At 25.2% G+C, this 23,701-nt stretch overlaps 1 protein-coding gene across 1 annotated transcript; it reads right to left on the bottom strand.

Annotated features, from left to right (window-relative positions):
• Window positions 1-10,129: 10,129 nt before the first annotated feature.
• LOC145834517 (uncharacterized) lies at window positions 10,130-19,294 on the bottom strand. Its single transcript, XM_082941963.1, has 10 exons — window positions 19,133-19,294; window positions 18,185-18,428; window positions 17,529-17,688; window positions 17,280-17,369; window positions 16,829-16,980; window positions 14,275-14,738; window positions 12,787-12,879; window positions 12,386-12,589; window positions 11,629-12,002; window positions 10,130-10,409 (listed from the first exon to the last, which is right to left on the bottom strand). Exons 1-10 carry the CDS (start codon window positions 19,259-19,261, stop codon window positions 10,337-10,339), a joined length of 1,983 nt encoding a protein of 660 aa, XP_082798089.1. The 5' UTR covers window positions 19,262-19,294; the 3' UTR covers window positions 10,130-10,336.
• Window positions 19,295-23,701: the final 4,407 nt, after the last annotated feature.

The raw sequence follows: 23,701 nt of genomic DNA, 5'->3' as shown, positions 1-23,701 counted from the left end.
AACTAAAAAAAAGTTACAGTTTAAAAAAAGTTTACTAGTGAAATAGGTTTGAATTAAAACTTTTGAACTTCTGATTAAATAAGTAAATAATTATTTTATCTAAATTTTAGTGTAAACAGTTAACAAACTTTTTACTCTATTTTCTCTAGTACCAAGAAACAGACCTCTATAAACTCAAAGAACCCCCAAGTAGTTGTAGTTTCAACGCTAAGCTCAAGTAACTATTTGTATATTTTTAATTAAATATTACTTTAGTATATAAAGAAAAAGACCTTGTAAATAAAGAAAATTTATATGATTTTTCCATAGTTTTACTAGGATAAAACTGGTACTTTAATTTATGTTAGTAAATATTTACATGGTTTTAATTCTTTATTCGGTATGGTAAAATTAAAAAACCCTAAAACGATAAATAACATTGTTTTAAATTACAATTAAAAAAAAAAATTCTGCTCAAATTAAAAATCAAACTTTGAAAAATGTTTAAACATGAACAAATCATTCTATGATTTGCATATATATTTAAGTACTGCTGTTACAGTGTTGTTTTTTAGCTAAATTGTATATTTGTGTAATTAATTTTCAGATCTTTCCAGTCTCTTTCATCAAAATTTGGATGTCATGAGTCAACTATGACAAAATCACTTAACAACTTTCAGGTAAGAACAAAGTAAAAACACTTCAAACTGCTTTCTTGACTGTACTATAACTATAATAATATATTTTATCAATTAGTATATATTATGCAATATTGTTGCTAAAATTAGTTTCGATACTTTTAAACTAAGTTTGAAAGTGCACTATACACCTTATAATCTTAAAATGTTAAAAAAAAAGTTATTTCAATGAGTATGTATTCTAAATTACTTCTCTAAAAGTATAAACAGCTTAGCTTTTAAAAAATACTTCATAGGTTGTCGAATTTAATATGCATTATTTGGTTTATTATATGCTTTGTAAGCCTCATTTAGCAAAGTTCTTAAAATTTTGTGTATACGATAAGAGCTTACTCTAAATTGTTTTGATAACTAAACTAATGGTCAGCTAAAAACTGAGAAACTTAAGATGCTTATTTAAGTTAATTTAACTACAACTTATAATTAAAAAATTTTAAGCTAAAATAGTATTTAAAGGGACCTAAAAAATAACACTACATTAAAAAGTTGAAAATAAACGAACATTTTAACAACAAATTTAGAAAGTTTTAAACTTAAAAAACTTATTATTTTTAGTTTCATAAACAAACATGAAAGCAACTGAAGGAATAAAATTATCAATAACAAAGTTCAGTAGTTCTTAAAATTGTTTAAAAGATAACTTGTGAAAACGAGTAGGTTAAAATTATCTATATCTTAAAAATTAACTTGAAGTTAAAAAATGTACCACAAAGCCTAATATAAGGGGAAAAAAAAATCTTAAAAAGTTTATTCACGACAACTCAGAAATATTTAATTCTAAATTTATGAATTTAAACTATCAGAGTTTAATTCGTCGTGTCACTAAATGTTGGTAAAACTGACATTAGCAATTCGCTCGTGCTAAAAAGTATTCGTTGTACGATTAGCATTGCTTACAATTTAAATTTTAAAATTTCTATGCCTTTTGAGTCTGACAAAGTAAGTCAAAGTTGAAATGATAAAACGATTTTTTTTAGATATCAATTGCCAGCTTTTATTTATTCCATTTATCGTAACTAAACTAGAAAAATATGATTCTTTCTGAGACAAATGTGCAAAGACTTCGCTTAATTTAAAACTTTTAGCTACTTTGCATAAATAGTACATTTAAAAAGCATTGCATTATACTAATGAAATTCTATGATAACAGTTTTTTTTATCTAAAAAGTATTTTAAGTTTTTAGAATGGTTTTAAATCAAATACTAGTACTACAATTTAAAACCTTCTAAAATATCAGGCCACCACTTTGTTTCGTTTAAAAATATCTTATGTTTTTTATTTTCTCCTCTTCACATTCTGAAAAGAATGTTTTAAAAATAGTTTTTTTTAAATTGTATAGCTAAGATAACTAAATATATGGGTAAGTCACTAACTAATAATTTAAGTTGGTTTAAAAATGTCATCATGTTTACAAAAACGTATACATATTCAAGGCTAAAGATGACAAAGTAATCACTTTAACTAAGTTTATTTTACAATTTTTACATTTTTAAAAGATTTACAATTCGCAAGAAAAAACGGATAGTTTTGAAATAAAAAAGATTATTAAAAGGAGCTTCAGTGACAATTATCAGGTAACGAAAAAAAGAAGAACAGAAAATAAGGAAACATCTAAACATGATACTCTGGGTAGGTTGTTGTTATATTTTAAACCTTTAAACTGAAAATTTTAAATAAGTCTATTTATCAAAAAAAATATTTATAAATTTCGTTTTAAGTAAGCTTTAAGTTTTATGGAATAAGCAATTATATCTACCGCTATTTTTATAAGATTTTATTTTAAACTACAAAGTTGATGAAGTGAAAAAATTAACAACTGTTTTTTCTTAAGTTAGATGCATTTATGGTTACAAACTAATTCATCTTAAAAATCAGTTTTTCTTTTCCAAAAAATGAACATTTAAATAAAAACACATAAATAGTTAGTTATAAGTACAATAATTTTTGTACAGTGAAAAGCGAACAGTCTACTAAAGAGTTAGTTTTTAAGTGTAGAAAATGCCCAAGTAAGTTTAGTAATAAAAGTTCTTGGAGAAGACACGAGTTTCAACATACAGGTAAAATTGTCATCTTTAAGCTAAAATTTTAAAGAAAAATTTGAAATTCTAGAAACATAAACATTACAAGAAACATCTTACGTAATAAACTAACTTGTTTTAAAATCTATAAACTTGTAAAATTAACAATGAAGTCAAAATTAACCTACGCTATTAACAGTTTTTAATCACTATATAAGACATTTAAACCAATATTAAAACTTTTTAGCTTATACCTTTTTGAAGTATTTTGCAGAACACAAAAAATTGTTTACAAACAGTAAAATTACATATTTTTAACATACATAATGAATAAAAATTACGTTATGTTAGGAGAGCGGCCGCACAAATGTGACTTTTGCGATGCTAAATTTAAATTGAAGCATCACAAGCTCGAACATGAAAGAAGACATACAAAGGAAACTCCGTTTCAATGTATCAAATGCAGAAAAAAGTTTACTCATTCTGGTAAGAATTTAAATCGGAAGTTAACTCCTTTTACAAAATTTTTGAGTTTAGTATAACTTTTTTATACAAGTTTATAATAAAAAATTAAAAAGTATAAAAATTATAGTAAGAGTTAATAACTTAGCTGTAAGTTATTCATATAAGTAAGTTTTGAATGAAAAAAAGCAACTTGCTGTTGATTTTTATTTACTTTATATACTTAGAATATTTTTAATTTTTTAGTGAATTATAACAACATTTAAGTTGTATGACCACTTTACTAGAGTTTCTCTTTGTATTTAAAGCTACTGAAAATTATAATTTATAGCTTTTATATAAGGTTAACATTATATCTCCACTAGAATGTTTAAAGTAGTATTGTCAGTTTAAATTTAGTTTAGTTTTTTTTTTATTTAAGTTTAAACTTTGCAAAATTTACGCCGCAATTTTAATACTCTAGAGCAGGGTTTCCCAAACTCATTTACTAAATCGCCCCCTTTTCAGTAATTTGAAAAAAAATCGCCCCCACGATTTTACAAAGAAGTTTTTCTTTTGAGTATAAACTTTTAAGCTAAAAAAAGTTGTGTTTGAAATGTAATTTAGTCTGGTAATTCTTATGCACGCACTTTTGTGTTCAAAGTAGTTTACAGGGCTTTAGAAAATAATTTACAGTTATTTTCTTAGAAGCCCAGTAAAGTGTATTAAAATACTTAACTATTAAAAAGCCTTGTGTAATCTGTAATCAATCTTGTTTAAATATGAACTGTTTTAAAACTAATGAAACTTTTAGGTCAGTGGTGGACAACTTTTGTAGTCAGCAATTCATATTTACTAAAATATCTTTTCTAGTTTAAACTCGTTAAAAAAAGGTAATTGCGGGCTGCATGATTAAATAAATAATAAATAAGAAAATTAAAAAACTTGAGTAAAATTGTAATAAATTGATTTAGTATTATTGTGATCTAGAAAATACTATTGTGAACTGAAAACGAAATGAAAGCGTATTTCAAAATGTTAAGTATCAAAAAACTAAATTTTATTAATTTTGCAAAAGTAGTTTTCAATTTACTTAGCAGGTCGAAATTCAACTGGATCTGATCCGTACATTACCCATCTGAAATTTTAGCTGAAACCTGACATTATAATAATATCACATATAACAAATTTCGGACATTTAGAAGTTAATACTAAGTAACTTATTAAGCCGCACAAAATACTTTAATTGTTTTATAAATAGGCATACTTTAAAATATCTATACCAGAGATTAAAAAACTATAAAATAATGAACAGTTTATTTTACACATAATAAAATAAAAATTAAAAAATAATTTCTGATCTAGTTTGAGGAAGTTTGACCGACTGGTTGATTATCTCACATGAAAAGTGGTTTCATCAACAGCTTGAGTTAATGCAGTAAATTTATTAATTTCAATGCTAAAATATATTGTAAGCAAGTTAGTTGTAAAGTTAAAAATTTAAGTTTAAACTATTTGTTTCGTAGTACAACACCATGAAATAGTATTTGACTTGGAATAATCTTTAGGGAACTAAACCTTAATTCTAACATTTTTTTTTTCTTTATTTAAATTCAAAAAAAAATCCAATGTTTTACAGTTAATTCTGTGAACAGAAAGTAATCAATTAAAAAAAACTTTCAACTTGGTTAAAATTTTGTTTTGTAACTGTAGCAGTCTTTTTAATGGCTTATTTAATTCTGTTTAATTTTTTTTTCTAGCTATTAGCCTCTAATAATTTAACAGAGGAAAATAGTGAAAAACTAAAAGCTAGTGTTGAAGTATTAAAATAAACTAAGAATGTTCTAATTGCTAATATATGTTGAATTAAGATAAAACAAAAAACAGTTGTATTAATAGTTTAAAACTCCTTATATAATAATAAATTTTTTAACAATTATAATAAAGTTAGAAAATAAAATTGAGTTTAAGAAACTTTCAAATGAAAACGTAGAAGTCATTTTAAATAGAGACCTCAAATTTATACTCTTTTAAAACCAAAAAACTCTTTTAAGAAATGAAAACTTCAATGGTTACCCAAATTTTACAATCAGATAATAGTTATATAGTGATATAAGTTATATACAGATTAAACAAGTAATAACAAAAACGTGTCAAATAAAGGTCTTTCAAACAAATATTTTAATCACTATGCTATAAAAATTTTTAGTGTAATGTAAAACCACGAATATGAACAACAAAATTAACAAGGTCAAAATAAAACTATTAACAACTTTAAAACATATACCATATAATAAATATAGTAGACTTCCGCTTGAGTTTGCACTTTGAAAAAAATCAAAAAGTGCAAACTCAAAAAATTATTACCATTTTTTTTTTACAAAATGACAAATTTCAATATGTTATATGCAATAATGTTAAGATTAAACATGAAATCCACTAAAATATAAAACAAAAACTTTCATTAAAAAAAAAAGATCTATACAAGCTATTAAATATATTTTGTTTTATAAATATTTAGTTAGTAATAGACTTTACTTAAGTTAAATTTTAGAAAATATAAATTTGCACCCTTTTTTGGGTAAAAAAGACGAACTCAAGAGGAAGTCTACCATAATTATTATTTATTAGGCATTATGCAAATCTGTTGTAGAATAAATAGCTTAATAGAGTTGTTATTTTAAAAAAGACTACTTAAATACAATACAAACCGGGCTAAATAAGAAATATTTCAAAAGATCAATTAAAATTAAAAAATTTCATAAAATAATGTCTGCTACTGAAGTCTAATCTAATGTGAAGTATACGGTTCATGACTGCTTGGAAGTTTTTCTAATCTGGTTCTTAATCAGTAAAATAGAGCCTTAACTCACCTCTTTTATAAATATCTAGATTAGATCTTTTGCTCAAGATGCTGATAACTGAACTGAAAGCTTTCTCAACAACATAGCTAGAAGGAAAAGCTATAAACAACAGTCTAAATTCCTCATAAATGACTGGATACTTTTGCCTTAGTTTTTGTTGAGTCCAAAAGCTTTCATATCGTTCTTTGGAAAAACTTACTTTAAGTTCAAGGTCAGTTTGTAAGTCTGAGAAGGTTTCCTGTAAGTCGTTTGCTTCAAAAGTATCTGCCTCGAAGGGATCCATATTTTTATCTATATGATAGCTTTTTTTGTGTCAAATCTAAATTTTACTAGTTAGTATGTTAAAATTGTTAAAAATTCCAGATTTTTTCCAAGTTTTTTTCGCCAAAATTGTCAAATTTCAGAATTTTCTAGGTAAATTGGCAACTCTGTATAGTTTTATTTCTTAGTCTAACTTAGTGACTTTTCAAAAAAAACTGGAAATATCATGAGGTGATAGTTAATAATAAATAACAGAGATTTTTACAAACCATTTATGATCCCAAATAACATATATGTTAGGTTATAAAATAGTGAGAGGGATTCCAATCGTCTATGATCTATGTAATTCTTAAATAAGGAAATATTTACTTGAAAGTAGGAGTCATAAGCACTTGATTTTTTTTCTGTTTGTTACATAAATAAAAGAAACTTTTTTGTTTAAGTTTCACCTCAGGGTCAAATAATTAATAGCAAGCTTAATTAGTAAAATAGCAAGAAAAAAAGTAAAAATCTTATGACAGCCAAAAATTTTAAAATCGCCCCCTTTTCGCCCCCTTACTAGTTATCGCCCACCCTTTCGCCCCCTTACTAATTATCGCCCCCCGAATTACTAAAATCGCCCCCAGGGGGGCGATATCGCCCACTTTGGGAAACCCTGCTCTAGAGGCTTTTTGTTATAAAATATTTTTAAGTATTTCTTTTAAAGTACTTTAAAGTTATTTTTTTTCATATTTATATTTAAGTAATTAAGAAAACAAATTTTTATTTTACTAACTTTATCAAAACACAACTTTAATTTAATCGAGATATTTTTAAAACTTATTTTCTTTTTTTTAAAAGCAGTACATGTTTAAGCATTACTTTTTATCCAGTTCAGTGTAGGTATTAATTATCTAATACTTTTTACAGGTTCATTTTCTCAGCATATGAGTAGACTATACCCAAACTGCTCTTAGCTGTTGATCGGTTCCACTTATATATACAACGAATCTTATACTTTACAAATTAGTACAACTTTCTTTGTATAGTTTTGCTTTTTGTAAAAGTTTAATACATTTGATTTGCCATTTTCAATATCGAAATTTTATTGATTGCTATTTTCTTTACAAACGTTTTAAAACTTATAAACAATAATTTATATCAATATATATATATCAATGAAAACTTTTCCTAACACTTTTAGAATTTTAAAAAACAATTTAACAAAAATTTAGTGTGATACATTAATGCTTCTACTAATGTCCTTCTTGTGTCAAAAGACTCTTGTACAATATGAATTGTCCAAATCTCATTTTATTGCTCTGATCATTTAAAAAAAATGATATTTATAGAACAGTGTCGTAGTTGCAAGTTTTTTGTTACGTCAGCGAAGAATCAGTTATATTTGTCTCTACTATTAATCTGAAATATAGCAAAATAAGCAGATATAAATTTCTGAAGGTAAGTTATAATGATGTTTGTAAATGGGAATTATCAAAGTTGGTGATTAAGCTTAAGAATGAAAAGGTTGAGGAACTTGACTTTAATGAAAAACATGGTTTTTAGCCAACCGAAGTTTACTGTATACACATTTATTTTTGACAGAGCCATTGTGACCATTGCCTTAGTAATCAGAAACTTCTTAAGATCTAGTGAAGGGGCTAGTTATATTTTGATTTTTTAGGAGCTCGATGTCAGTAAGTTTTCGTTCCTTAGTTATTAAGCGCATCTCTTATTGTACTTTTCTGTTTGCTTTATATTTTTATTGCTTTGAACTCTGATAACTTTAGAATGATTTACAGGTTTCAGTTATTTTTTATTAAGGTTCAGTGCATAATTACTCCATAAGTAAAACCCTTTTTTTAACTACAATTCGAGACACATTACTATTTTTTTACTTCTTGTATAAATATTATATTTGCCATGTCAAACACTATGTTTCCTCAGCTAAATTGTGTATAGGAACTTTATTCAGCTTTTCGACCAAAATTTTGCTTAAAGTTGAACTTTTTAGAAGTGATCTATTGTCATTATCGGCAAATGGTGTAAATCCCAAAGTTGTACTTTATGACCTGCTATACGATGAAAACTTTATCGAGTAAAATGCTCAAGTTGTCTTTAACTTAGGTTTGATACTTTTGGATACAATTAGTCACTTACAAAATTAAGTACAACATCTTTTGTAGGTAATTGCTTGAAAAAACGTATTTGATGCACATAAAACAAGTATACTACACTTTAGATATAATCTTATTTGTTGTTTAATTTTAATGCACTGTTTTTGCATTTTTATATAAAAAGGTGCTAACTTTTTTAGAATAAAAAAGTTTTTTTTAAACATTATCGTCAACTGTTTAATAAAACTTCAAAGTTTTTCAATGTTTATTTATTCTACAGCTGTGTATTTTCTTTTTTATAATAAGAAAGTTTTATATAAAAAACAATTGTGATGTCGCTTTTGTTCAGTAGAAAAAAACCAATATTCATCGAAAATACATTCTAAAAACTAACATTAGTTGCTTAAAAACCTGCATTGCAGCAAGGATAGTTTTAATTGTTACTTCAAATATGCGTTGTTAGTTTACCTAAATTCCAAAATTTAAATATTATTGAGGCTACTTCACAAAGTAATAGAATAGAAGACAATAAAAAACTGTTTGTAAAAACATTAAAACATGGTTGAGAAATAAAAGTCAAGCTCACACACAAGCTGTTGAACTTTTAATAGATAACTATTATGAGAATCGTTGACACACTACAATAACTAAGAATTAGCATAAAAAAAGCTTTAAATTTAAATTTTACTGATGTAATAAAATCGTTTTTGTGTTTGAAATGCTTTGTTAATTTAACAAAAAAAAATTAATGTGTAAATCTACTTTATCAAGAAGCTTTTATGAGTCTCAAAATTAAATGTTTTGTAAAAGTGATAGCTTCTTGTAGAAGTAATTAATTCAAATTTTTTAATATAGTCTGATAATAAAAAAAGAGAGTTATAAATAAAACAAAAAAATTGAATTTTTTAACGTAATTTCTAAATATTAGAACTTCTAAAATTACAACAGCTAAAGTTTTACTTTTATTCGTTACAAGAACTTACATAATCTACGCTAGTTTACATAAGCACAAAACCACAGTAGGCAGATGTTTCCTTAAAAAGGTTTTAGGTAAAATACAAGCTTTAAAATGATAAAAATAGTTTTAACATAGTAAAGTTATAGGCAACACTTGATTGGATTTGAAAAGTAAAAACAACTTGTTTTTTACAAATGAGTATTAAGTCTAAAGTGCGATGATAAAAGTTTTGTTGCAGTAGTTTTTTAAATTATTAAAAAAACATATACTTGAATGAAGTTGAAGTTAGAAAAAGTATATACAAAATTTTTTTTATACAATTTTTATTTATAAAAATCATAAACATGTAATTTGTTTTTAATAACTGTTATTCCTAAATTGTTATGACTACTTAAAGTAGTTATGTTATATCGTGAGCTTTTAGTTTAAAAATAAAGCTTTTGAAGACAAATTCAAAATAATTCTTTTAAATTTTTTATACTTAATAACCTTTTGTAATACTTTTAGATTTTTCCTTAAAATTTAGTTTATAAAACCTCGTACACAAAAAAGCTAAACGTGTAAATTTAAATGTACCCTTGTAATTACAAAACTGTTTTAAATTCTTATAAAATTTATCAAAGTAAGTCTTTCATTAGTATAAGTTTAACTTTAAATGCATGATTTTTGCTTACTCTCAGTTTATATAACAACATGAAAATTCGAATTCCGGTAACTCTAATTCAAAAAATTTTGATTATTGAAAAAACTTCAAGAAAAAAATTCACAAAAAATTTCAAAAATTTACTTTAAATTTAAAAAAATAAGACTCTATCAATTGGCCAACTAATAAAGATTAGTATAACAGTAAAAAAGTAAAAAATTTATAATTTAATTAGATAAATAGTAGCAACTAAGAGTTATAAGAACTTAAAATATCGGAATTTCATAGTTAGAACTTGAGTATTGTGCAACCAGTTTAAAGTAGTTTTGGACTCAATATTTATTTTAATGATTATAAGTATATACTAATTAAAACCATTATAATATTGAATTATTTCGTCGATTACTTCTTTTTCTATGTAGTTTTTGTAACTGTGGCTGACGAAGAAACCTAAAAAATACACAAAATAAAATAAAATAATATTTTAAAAAACAGTACAGTACTTATTCACTTATCCGGACTTCACTTATCCGGACGCTCACTTATCCGGACAGTTTCGGTCAGAAGATAACTTAAAAAATAATTTTCAATATCAAAAATTTTGTATTTTGTGTGATAAAAACATTTAAGCTTTCATGCTGGAAGAAAATTTTAAGTGATTTTATAAATTCCACAACTTTATTATTTTGACTTAAAAATAATACTAAAGATTGCATTCTGTATTTGTTCAAAACTAGTTTAGTTATCAAAAATTTAGTTTAGTTATTAGATGATTTTTTAGCTTATTATCGGTGTTAGCCAGAAGCCATGCCGGAACAAGTTTCACAAATTATTAAATTCCGTGAGTGTTCTGCTGAAAAACGTGAAAAAACTATTAAACAAACGTCAATTCTTTCTTATTTTAGTAAAACTTCCAATAAAAACTAGTTTGTTAGGAGTGATATGTTTCTGTTAAATTGACTTAAAATTTAGTCACAATTTTTCTTTTTTTTTATGTCTTTTTTTTTTCTTTCTTTAAAAAGTTTTTTCTTTTATTTAGAGAGATATTTTTACATTATTATTTGTTTTTAAAGATAGAATTAATTAATACTTTATCAACAACAAAAAATAATCTTTCTTTAAGATTAATAGTTTGCGTAGGGGGAATTACAAATGATGAATTTTACTTGCTTGATCCTCAAAAAACGTATAACGTTGCAGAGGGTTAGTGAGTCTGATGTTTTTCTACCTTAGAAAAATTAAATTGATTAACCTCAAATTTAGCTTTTATTATTTATCATTTTGTTATATTTTATTTACAATTACTATGTATTTGTTTTTAACATAACACTTTTATTATGCATTGCATTAAATAAAGCAGATATATTATTATATGTAAAAATGATTTTTTTTAGTTATCCGGAATTTTGGTTATCCGGACACCTTTACAGAAAAATCTTGCCCAATGTGTCCGGATAAGTAACTAAGCACTGTACTACAAACATATTTTTACATTAAAATGGTCAGTAATCATTTATAAGGTAATTTTCAAATAAAAAGTAAAGAATCTAAAATTACACATTAATAAGTTTATATCATTTCGTAAAGTTATAAAAGAAAAAAACAAAGCCAAATAACAAAATAGAAAGTTTTGAGGACATTTTGCAAAGTAATGTCTGTATTAACCAACCTAGTGTCGTAGTGGACATTTTCAATTTTGACTTTTATGGAGGTAACAATAGCGTTAACTTGCTTCGGATCACTGCAAACGAAGCTGACTTGTTTAAGGGGAATCCCCTGCTTTGTTGCCGCTATAAGCGCTTGGTACATGACGTCACATGCAGCAATGAGTGGAAAGGGTTTGCCCGAAATACCTGCGATGCCAAAGACAGGAAGAGCGATGCTGACAGCAGTGAAGTTGTCACCAGCAATACGGAACACGTTCTTGTACGTGTGGAAAAGCAGCTTGCGGCTCTTCCTAATGTCCTCCTCGTTCCAATACGGTGCGACAGCGTGGAGAATGTAACTTGACGGTAAGTTGTGAATCGATGATGTGACTAATACCTTATTTAAGAATTTTTTTTTGACTTCTGCTTTTTATTATACAACTTATGTATTTAACTTTTTTTTTAATGTAACTTTAAAAAATCAGATAAGTTTAAATACTAATTGTTCAACCGAACTACTTCATTAAGCTTTGAATATATGTGAAAACAGAGCAAAACAGTCTATGAATTATCTTTGTACTCATAGAGTATTTTTTAAAATTAATAGTTAATTATAACAAATAAATACAATAAGACAATTATTGCTTTAGTTATCTATAAATAAAAATATTGATCAACTATTTAGATTCAGCTTTTATAAATTCTTAAATTTTTTTATAAAAAAAAACATATCTTAATTTTAGTGTTACAGTTTAAGCTTTTTAATTTGTGTTTGCTAACTTTCGAAATTGGAACATGACCATGAATACTTCTATAGAGCTTTAGCTGCTTGTTTACATGAAATCCACCGTACTTCGCCACCGTCCACGCCAGCTCACTACCGATCTTTAGGTTTTCATCAGTTTCATGAACTATAACTTCGCAGTCGCAGTGAGTAATATCGCCCTCAATAACTTGTATGGTGACACCAGATGATGTTGTAAACTGTTATTTTACTGTTATTTTTAATTGGAAAATAAGAATGCTAGTAGTTTTAAAGTATGTTAAACATTCTTTATTATTTTATGTTTATCGTAAAAATATAACTACAATTTCAAGCTTTGAAGTTAAGTTTTACTAAATAAACTTACTTTGTTTATTTTAAACAACTTTATAAAAAAATAATTGTACAAGAAACTTACAGAATAAGCTTCTTTCAAATTTAGAAGGAAATTAAATGGTGACTTTATATCAGGTATTTTCGCTTCTTTAGCTTTGTTACTTCTTTGTAACGTCTATAGTAAAAAAAAAAACTTTGATAAAAGTCAAAAACTAAAAAAAAAAAATTTTCATCGCTTACCAATAATAATAAAAGAACCTAATTTACTTTTATAATTTAGAATATTTATTGACAGTTATTAAGTTTAAGAAACTTTAAATTATAATTTTGAAGTGTTTAGCTTAAATTTTTGACTTTTTTAGCTGATAATATTTAGTCATGCCAGTTTTGTATAGAATATGGTTTCCCAGACACATTTTGATATTAATCTTTCGGAAAAAAATAAAAAATAATCAATCGCCCCATAATTTATTCAAGGATCGGCAGGCATAGGTTGGCTACAGGCCATTTTTTGAAAAAAAAATCTTTGCCGGCCACAGCTGTAGTTTTAACTACAACGTTATATTTTTTTATTACATTTTACAAACCACGTTTGTTGACGCCTTACTAGTTATTATTAAGTGTTTGTCTCGCCAAAGTTTATTTACTCTTTATTACAAACTACAGATTATTTAAAGTAACTTAATTAATTGTACCTATGTATATTTTTCGGAAAGTACACTTAAAGGGCAGTCTGTTTTGTATTTTTGTTGATTCAGCAAATTTTTTAAAAGCCATATTTTATATTTTTCGTCTTTATAACCATATCCCTAACCCACTTTACCAAAAAAAAAAATCAAAAACAAGCTTATTTTTGTTTGCTGGCTGTGAAAATATACAAACCAGACTGACTTTTAAGTATACTAGCCCACTTTTCTGTCTTACTACATAAGGGTAAAAACTAGCTAACAAAAAAGAATTAACTAGCAAACTGAAAAGTTAAAAGTCCGCCTAAAATTATCCACTCTTACTAGCCCACCGACTTACTCCGGTTTAGAGAAACAAATATAATTAGAAAGACAGTCAAAAAGCATGCTCTCACCGAAACAATTGTTTACCTTATTTTTTATTTAGTATAGCATGTTTCATTTAGAGATACACTTAAAAAATTGTAATTTGTAGTATAGTAGTAATAGGTATTTAATACTTATTAAACTTTAAGACTGACAAAACTTTAAAAGTCAAATAAGCGTTTTATGTTTATAACTTAAACCAAAAACTTGAGAAACACTATTAATTTGCAGTATTTTAATTCCGTAAAGGTTAGTTAATAAGAATACAAATAACATATTCAAATTTTTAAACAAATATAACTTTAATTATTGTCTCTTAACTTTAATTTATACATTTTTAAAACGTATGTTACAGGAGTTGTTTTTACTAGGGGTTTATTGGTAGAAAATTTAAATCTATGATTTATTTTAAGTTAACAGATATTTATACACTTTTTTCCCCTGGTTTGCTAACTTTAAATAACTAATATTTTTAATACAGTTTTTATTTGACATATAATTATAAACCTAAAAAAAACCTGAAAGTTAGTGTTAACTGATTGAGTACTTTTTCTTGGCATTGTTCCTAGTAGAGGTGGTAAGTTAACTTGGTCGTTCGAATTAAGGTATGTTCTTTCGTTATTAGATCTAGTTCCTCTAATTTTAGGAAAACTGAAACTACTTTGTTCAGTTTTTGGCTCAAAACTGAAGGCTCTTCCCCCCATAAATTTGTCAACTCGTCGTTGAAGCTGGGAATTAATTTTATTACTGTTCTGTTGTTGACTAACTTGCGGTTTGTTTATATTAGTTTTTAAAGGTCTCTTAAGGTTTATTTCTTCGTAAGTTCTTTCAGTCTCGATATTACTCAATGTGAGCCTTCTCTCTAAACTTTTATTCGGATCGTTTGGCTGTATATTAGGAACTGAACTTTTGGTTTCTGTTTTCTGCTGACTTTGTATTGGTATTGGCTGTTGTTGATCAAGTTTTTTTTGCTTTAAGTTTTCTGTTAAAAAGAATATAGAAAGGTTTTTAATTAGGGTTGAAATTTATACAGTTCAGCGTATGTACCTTAAAGAAATTTTGTAGATATTAAAATAGTTATTTGATTGTGTTGTTACATTAAAACTTGATATTATGATAACTTCATTTCACTAATACTTGTTTAAAGAAATTATGAGTCTAATAAAATTTACGAAGTGATTTTTGTCTGCTTGTAAAATAAAACACTTTAAATATTATAAAAAGTAAGTTAACATAAGTATCGAAAATTTTAATTTAACTTATCTAAAAATAAAAAGATTTTTGACTGGCTGAGTATAAAAAACTGAAAGTAATTAAATAAACCACATGGATGTTTTTAGGCCAGAAAAATGTACCGTTACACTAGTTTTTTCCTATGTTAAGTGCAAAGTCAATTTGGAAGCCGTATTAAGAAAATGAAAGAAAAAGTTTACTATGCAGCCGAAGCTAGACTAATTTTCTCTTTTAACTTAGTCCTAGAAATAAATATCCAATACTCAACGAATACAGTTAGTTGTGTTGATTATAATTTTAAATGCTGATGCTCAAAAAATTATATTGGTCAGACTTCTAGACACTTGGTAACGAGAGTAAGGTAGTATGATCCGATATGTGTTTTGAATCATATTAACAATCAACCACAAAATTGGTACTACAATTAAGAATACTATTAAAGGGTTAACAATAGCAGAGCACATTATTTAAAATCAAGATTGTGCAAAGAATTATTGTGAAGCAAATTTTTGTATGTTAAGAAAATGATATAATGTTTTTGATCTGATTAAAATTGAAGGTATACTTATACATATATTAACAGGCTAACTTTATGCAAATATAAAAAAAAGATCTATTATTCAGTTTCGTTATTTATTTAAACCTGTTTGTTGTTTTCATTTATAACTATGTTACTTTATATGTTAATTAATTGTTTACACTTGATTTAATTTTCATTGATTTCATTTTGTTGTTGATTATATAAAAAAGGCAGATAAATCTTAATTAACTACTTTTTTATTACGGTTGTAAACATACTGAAGAAAATTGTTAAAGTATATTTGTATAAGAAACTAAAAAGTGTTATTGTATCAGAAACATTGGCGACGCGTGGTATTTTTATTAGGGAGTGCGGATAGTTTACGAGTACCCTTAATTTAATATTTTCTAAAACAAATTTAGTAACATCAAATAAATAGGATTACAACTAATCGTTTCCAAACTAGATGTTTGCTTGAAAAAAAAAGTTCTCATTTTTATATTACTAAAATAGTTTTTATTTTTTTAACGCGATGCATCTGCTTCAATGCTCAACGATCACAAACATTTGTAGCAGATCTATGTTCAAAAAAAAAGTTTATTAGTTTGTTTCAATTTCTACTAAAAGTTTACTTAAAGAGCTATTATACAGTTGATTAACAAGACATTAATTTCATTAATGGTAAAGCATACTATCATGAATATATACTTTTTGTTTTCGAGATAAAATATACAAATTTAATTTATTAGCTTTGTATTTTTAAATAACTTTTTAAATGTTTGTTGTAAATGCTTAGAGGAAGATTTTAAGTTATAAAATTTTTATATCAAAAATTTATTTATCAGCTTTTAGTTTAATCACTACAAGTAATGCAAAGAATTAAGACAAAAGTATAAAGCAAGTTATTTATTATAAAAACTTTAATAAAATAACTTGTAATTCTATCCAAAATACTTTTAGTCTTACAACTTAACTCAATAAAGCGGTTTATTATAAGAATTTATATTAAATGATTTAAAAAAATTTATCATCATAATATATTTTATTCGCTTTTCTTAAGTTAATTTGTATATTAGCACTAAAAATATATTTTTATTTAATAGATTACCTAAGTTTAATTAGTTAGTTGTATAAGTTCAGCAAAAAAATGACAAAAATTTTTACATTTGTCTGGAAAATGTCTATGAGGTTTTAGTTATTTCTTTTAGTAGAAACAAGCTAGTAAGGCAAGTTTACGTAGTAAACTTTAGAAAAGCACAACATTTCTTTAACCTAAATAGTTGTGGTAAAAAAAAATAAAACATTTTATTTTAAACAACCAATTGTTTTGTGTTTTCTCCAGCCTTTGATACTTCTTAACTCTTTCCTACTGTAAGTCGGTGACGATAAGGGAGAAAAACTAGTTTCCATTTTAATTTGTTGTTGAACCGCTTTCTTTTTTGGCGAAAAAGTATTATTTGTTTGTGATTTTCTGAATTGAAAATTTTAACAAAATATTTAGATATTAAATTTATACGCGTTTTGATTCAATAAAACAGTTTTGATAAGTTTATTTTTATATATTTTGGTTTTAAAAACAGAGATCAAATTATTAATAACATGTTATCTATCATTTAGATATTTTTTAACAATACAAAATAAGTCAGATAACTAGCATGCTTGGAAATAGAATATATAAACTTTGTCCGGATAACTTACTTAAAGTAGTTTTTTACTATGTTCAACGTAAGTGTAGAACTACGTATTATATATATACTTTAAATTTAAAACCTGTGAATAAATCGTTCGTCAACTTCAATTTGTTTTTGTCTTTGTAATGGTCTTTTTTTTGAGGAATTAATACTTTTGTTTTCAGCATTACTAAAAATTATTTTTACCTAATATTTACCTTTATAAATTAAGAAAACGTCTTAGTTTATAAATGACAAATACAGTAAAACAAAACTTTTATGAATATAAAAAATATTTTTAAGCATAACAAGTTTATTACGTATCTTATATAAATGAGAAAATAATTACCTTTTTAGAATCGGTGGTAATGAATTAAATTGTTCATTGTTGTATTTTTGGTCTACCAGATACTTTTTAGTCATATTTAAAACGTTTACGAATGTTACTTTAGCTTCCATAACTTCGTTATAGTAACCGTACAGTGCAAGACTTCCGGTCATTTTGATCTCTGCATAGTTTTATCATAAAAAACATTAAACTTACAAATAGAAAATTTAAATGCTTAGTTTAGTAGAGTTAAGTATATACTTTTTAATTTCAGTCACTTTAATAGAAAGTAAATAAAATTAAGTGGTAGAAGTTATCAAAAAAAAAAACACAACTACGAATAAGATAACTTTTATATAGAAATAGCTAATAAACATTTATAAGTTGGTTTTTAAATTAAAAACATGAAGTTAAAAATTATAATACAATTATTTTATAACATTCCGTAAAGATAAAATAAAAAAAAACTCGATTTGCCAGTTAATTAGAAATAAAGTCATGGTGTCATTTAAGAAACATTCAACAAAGTAATTTTAATAAATATTCTTTTATTCTTAACAATGCTTTTTGATTTAAATTTGAAAAAATGTTTCAAGTTCTTCACTATGAAAGAAACCTTTAATCTTAACTTAGTTTTGAATTGTTGTATTTTCCTTTAATTTTTTTTCTTTATTTACCTTTCAACATGACGTAGGGATGTCTTCTTTTAATTTCTAACGAAGCCTTATGGTACTGATGAATAGTTATATTTTTAGTATGGTTATTAAGTTTAGTTGCTACTAAATTTGCTATTAAATGATGGTAGAGATTAAGAAATTGTCGAGTAGCTTCAAGCAGGGAATCTTTGTTGAAACTTCGTTGTGTCGCACAAATAAGAACATATTTTCCCTCTGATGACCACGTTATTACCACATGATGGCGCTATTTAATGTTTAAATGTTTTTATTACCACTTACTATTAACTTTCCGAAAAATATTTAGTTTTTTAGTAAATGTTTTATTAAAAAGAAATAAACAAAATTATCTAAACAAAGATGTTAAGAATAGTTAATTTCAGAACAGTATAACCAAAGTTATTTATTTTATTTTTTTAGCGCTTGCAATAATAAAACTTAAGCTTATACTAGAAAACTTAAACATTTTCATAATATTATGAAAAAAAGTATTGTTTATAATTTTCTCTTATCATATACTATGATTGATTAAAAGTATTATTGTTACTGTTTTAATAAATTCTAATTAATATTGTAATACAGCAACTCGTTATATTTTTGAACTTTGTGGTTGCTAGTTTAAAATTTTAAAACTTTCTTTCAACCCTTAATAAATTTTAGAACTTTTGTTAACTTACTATTAATTTACTGTTAATTAAATTATTTTTATAATTAATCGAGGTTTTATAGTTTCGTTATAAAACACAAACTTAAGTTTTTTGAAATAAAAAAAATTTAAATACATATAAACTTTTAACTTAAGTTTATTTAAGGAAAGCATATTATTTAAACAGAAGCCTTAAAACTTTAACATTAGAGTTAAACATTATCTATTTGATTCAAAGTTTTATATAAAAGTATCTTATCTTTTCTTTGAGCAAAAACTTTAAGCTTTCTTATAAAATAACAAACTTGCTGTAAAGATGAGAATGTTGAGTAAAGACAATACAAAATGTACGCCATCACATCTGCTTCAACCTTCACTTTCACAATTCCTTCGTTGATTGTTTCTAAAACAACTACTGATGGAGTTTGTGACATAACTAAGTCATCAAGTATTAGTGTGAATTCAGAGTTAGTCTTTGGAATTGAAGTAAATGTTAAACTCCTTTCATCATTTTGTTCCATTTTGAATTATAAAAACTTTAAAGCACAAAAAAATAACCTGAAATTGTTTATTAAGTAAAAAATATCATAACAAAAATTACATCAGTTTGAAACTTTATTTAATCAAATACTTCATAAGCTGTTTTAAATTTTAAAATTGTTTTGATTATTAAAAAAATTTAATGAGCTGTATTATAAAATATTTTACAAAATTAGTGAGTTTTAAATCTTGTTATTACAAAATTTTTTATTTGAAACAAAAGCACAAATTAGTTAACTAAGTTACTTTTTTGAACTAGCATGAAGCACAAATATTATACTTCACTCTATTTTATATAAATAAGTCTTATTTGGCATAAATAAAATAAGAAAAACATTCTAAACTGATAAAATATGAATCTTTGCGTTTACTTCTATATCTCCTTAGTCTTAAAAAATTCTAAATATGTACTCTAGTTTTAAAATTAAACAAAAAAACATAAACCTGAGTAATTTGTGTAGTTCAATACTGAAAACTTGTTATAAGACAAACAAAATAACAAACTATAATATAAATTATACTGCAATTAAATAATCGCAGGTTATAAACATATTAAAAAAACTAAAATTCATTTAAAAGTGAAACACATGGAAAAAGTATTGTCTTCAAGTAAGCAAAGAAAAATAAGCTCAAATTATGTTTATACAGCGTATTTGTACAGTAAGTCACGTGACTTTATAATGGGCACCTATTATCAGCTACTACGGCTTGTGTGATGTTTGTGTAGTGTGTATATAACACGAAGCGATTTTTCTGAGGATTATGATATTTATAATAATAAATAATTCAATACATTTTTTAGTGATTTTTAGTGTTATAAATTAATTAAAACTTGAGTTACTGTTAAAAATTTACACAATAATTAAAAAAGGAAAAGCAACAAAGTGTATACAAAATGTTGTTTTAATAGTCTTTTTTCAATAAGATATACTCGCTTTTATTGAGTGTTTTTGTTTATAAAAATAAAAGCTTAGCATATGTTGTAAATTGTAATCACGTATAATTAAGTTTATAGAGTAGTAGAACATAGTCTATTCTACTTACTATCTTTTAAACTTACTGATCAAGAAATCATAAGTTCAGTCATGATAAAAAAACTAAATTTGGTTTATGATTATAAATACAAAATAAACAGTAAACGCAAGTTAATGAATATACAAAGTAAAAACACATCAAAAACGACACTTTTAGTAAAATGATTTGTGTAGATTAAAGTTTTCTCCGTATTAAGTTTTTATTTTTGACAATTTAAGATACACTAAAAAAGTAGTCGGCACACTAAGGTCTACTTATGGACTTGGTTTGTTAAATTTAGCCCATTACTGATAAAAAAATTTTAACCCCTGCACTAAAACTTAAACAAACGTCACAAAATTTGAAGCTTCAGGTTTACATCTGTATATTTTCTCAATATGTATATTGTGAGAAAATTCAACCCTTTATAAGTTTATTTTGTTGTATTAATACATAGCGTTACAAAAGGAGTTGAAGTAATCCACTGATGCAATAAATCAAAAATCGAGCCAAATACTACTAATCACCAATTACAATCAAGTCTAATGCATAAATTTTGCAGATTAAACTAACTATTCTGAAATTCACAGAAGTAATAAGAACACTATAGAAATATAAAATTAAAAGTACTTAATTCTTTTCATTTCAGAACTTTGTTTTAAACGATTTTTTTAACTTAATGTAAAGTGCATGTACTTCTCATTTTAGTTTATAAACTTCTAGAAATACTTTTCACTCAGGCTGGATTTATTTGTTAAGTTTTGAGTACTCTTTAATAAAGCATTATTTAACATTTTTTATATTCATTTTATAGTTTTTAATACATAATAATTATGTGTATTTTAATTATTATAAATAAAGGATTAAATATTGAGTAGTTTAAATCATGAAAATAATAAGTTTTTCTTCTGCAGACCTTATACAGGTAATCCCAAGATAGTCAGTTCTTCTTCAGCAGAAGAAAACAAAAAAGTTTTTAAGACAATCAGGCCTAAGACCAAATTAAAACTTTTGAGAAATCAACATCCAATTGGTTCTTTATGCTCTTAAACTTGGTTACCGTTGCTAAAAATTGTTTGTTAAAATTAAAACGTTTCCTCAAAACGATAGTTTTAAATAATAACTTTTAGGAAAAACAGAACTTTTTCTGATTTTTGATTTTTGGAATAGTTTGCAACTGTTCTTTTGGTAAAAAAAAATAAAGAGGTTGAAACAAACATTTGTTTTTCTTAAGTGTTTGGATAGTGAAGATATTTTTTATAAATATTACCCGTAAATGTACAAAATAAAGGTTTGTTATATACTTAAAAGCCTATTTCAATAAATTTTAATTCTTAATTAAAATATAATTTATATTGTTGCAACAGTTTTTGACCTCTGGTTTTAGTCTTAAAACTTAAAGAGTAGTAAATAGTGTTTTTTATTACCTTTATCACTTTTTATTTTTGTATCTATTAAAAAAAAGATTATAGTATTTAGTTTTACAAGAGAAGTTGTTGTTTAAGTAATTGGTCTTTTTAAGTTTTAAACTATGACACTATTCAGAAAAACTTCCGCTAAGAACAAAAATACTGATTCCTAACTAAATACAACTAGAAGTTATTTATGATATCAAAGGTATGATTTTTTTCAACAAATTTTGGTTTGAATATTACAGCGACTCACAGTGAGTATGTCTGTATGATGAGTTCTAGTGAGAACGAAACCAGATCGAAAAATGTCACATGGGCTGTTGTTGATGGTCGTGCCGTGCACTCAGGTGCTAAACTAAATACAGAAAAGTATTCAAGTTTTTTTCTCATGATAAGCATAATAAGCTATTTTTATTCTTTCATCACGGTAATAAATGTATAACTTGTTATTTAATCTCAGCACTATAGAAGCTAAAAATAATGACGATGTTAAGAACATAACATAAAACTTACTTCACAAGTATGTTCATTAGTCTACTTTTAAAGAAGGTATCTTTAGTAAATAAGAATTAATAAATAACTATTACAACAAGTCTGAAATAATGATTCTGTTCCAGAGACTCTAAACTTTGTAAAAATACTTTGCGACTTACATCTAATAATGTTATATTTACATTAATCGATATAACTTTTACTTCAAGCTTATTTGAACAGAAAACAAATCTATTCTCTTAACTTTGAAAGCTTAAGATATCTTTTATAGAAAAGAAACAAGTGAACGTTAGTATAAATGTAGTTACTGTAAACGATATTAAACATATTTGAGTTTAAGTAGATTGTATTACAATTGTATGTAAGTGGTGTAAGGCGAATAAAACTTGGGTTTAACTAAAGGTTATATTACTAAAAGCAAAAAGTTGTTGTAATGCGCTGTCGAATTACATAATAAAAATATATGACTAGTGATTAATTAAGAAAAGGGGTTGGCAATCTTTTTAGTCAGCGGGCTAGTATTCAAACTCTTGGCGGGTCGGAGCATTTCAGTTTCATTTTACTCACGAAAGTTACTCGACTATGCAGTTCATTTCGAAAAATACTTATTCTGAATGACTTTTTTAGTATATCTAATGTAAGTTTTAAATCTCCCGTAAATTGTACCTAAGACATTTTTTTGCTGTACATTTCAAATTTCATAACATCTAGTGTATATTTTAATATTTTATTTGTTTGGCAAAATTTACATGCTCTCGGGCCGCCGTTTAACCTTTCTGGAGTAAATTTAACTTTTGTAAATATTTAGCGGGCCGTACAATGCCCACGAATAATTTAGATCTTTTGTAAATTAAGAAAATGTACAAACCTGCTCTTGTATTTATTTAGACTAGTATAATAGCTTCGGAAAAAGAAACTCTGAAGGTCTTAGTTAAAACAATTTTTTTATAAAATTCCGTTAATAAATTTGTACTTAACTATAAAAATTTGAGCTGCTATAATTTTAAATTTTTATTTTAAATATTTTCCATTTTTAGGTAAGATACTAAAAATAAGTTCATTAAAAATAACTTTGGATACTAAATCATATAAACTTTAAATCAGCTAGTTTGAAACTTATAAGATTTTTAGTGTACGATTTAAATATATCAAACGTAAGTAACCCATTTAGATCTTTTTACAACAACATTTTCTTATTACTATACTAAGATCATGTAACTTTTTCCGAACTTTTAAATAAAACAGACAAAAACAGTGTTGACAAAGCATTTAGCTAAAAATAAGTTTTCCAAGTTGTAGGGTCAAAAATCTTTGACAAACTAAATTGAAAAAGTAGGGTTTATGTTAATTTAAAGACTCAGTTCGAACATATAGGGATATTTTTTAAATTAAAGAAACGTGAAATAAATTTGGAAA

The sequence above is a fragment of the Thalia democratica genome, chromosome 4 (genome assembly GCF_965202585.1).
Source record: "Thalia democratica chromosome 4, ktThaDemo2.hap1.1, whole genome shotgun sequence".
NCBI classification, from domain to species: Eukaryota; Metazoa; Chordata; class Thaliacea; order Salpida; family Salpidae; genus Thalia; species Thalia democratica.
The sequence above is the reverse complement of the archived record's forward strand: the minus strand, read 5'-3'. Positions and strand labels throughout refer to the sequence as shown.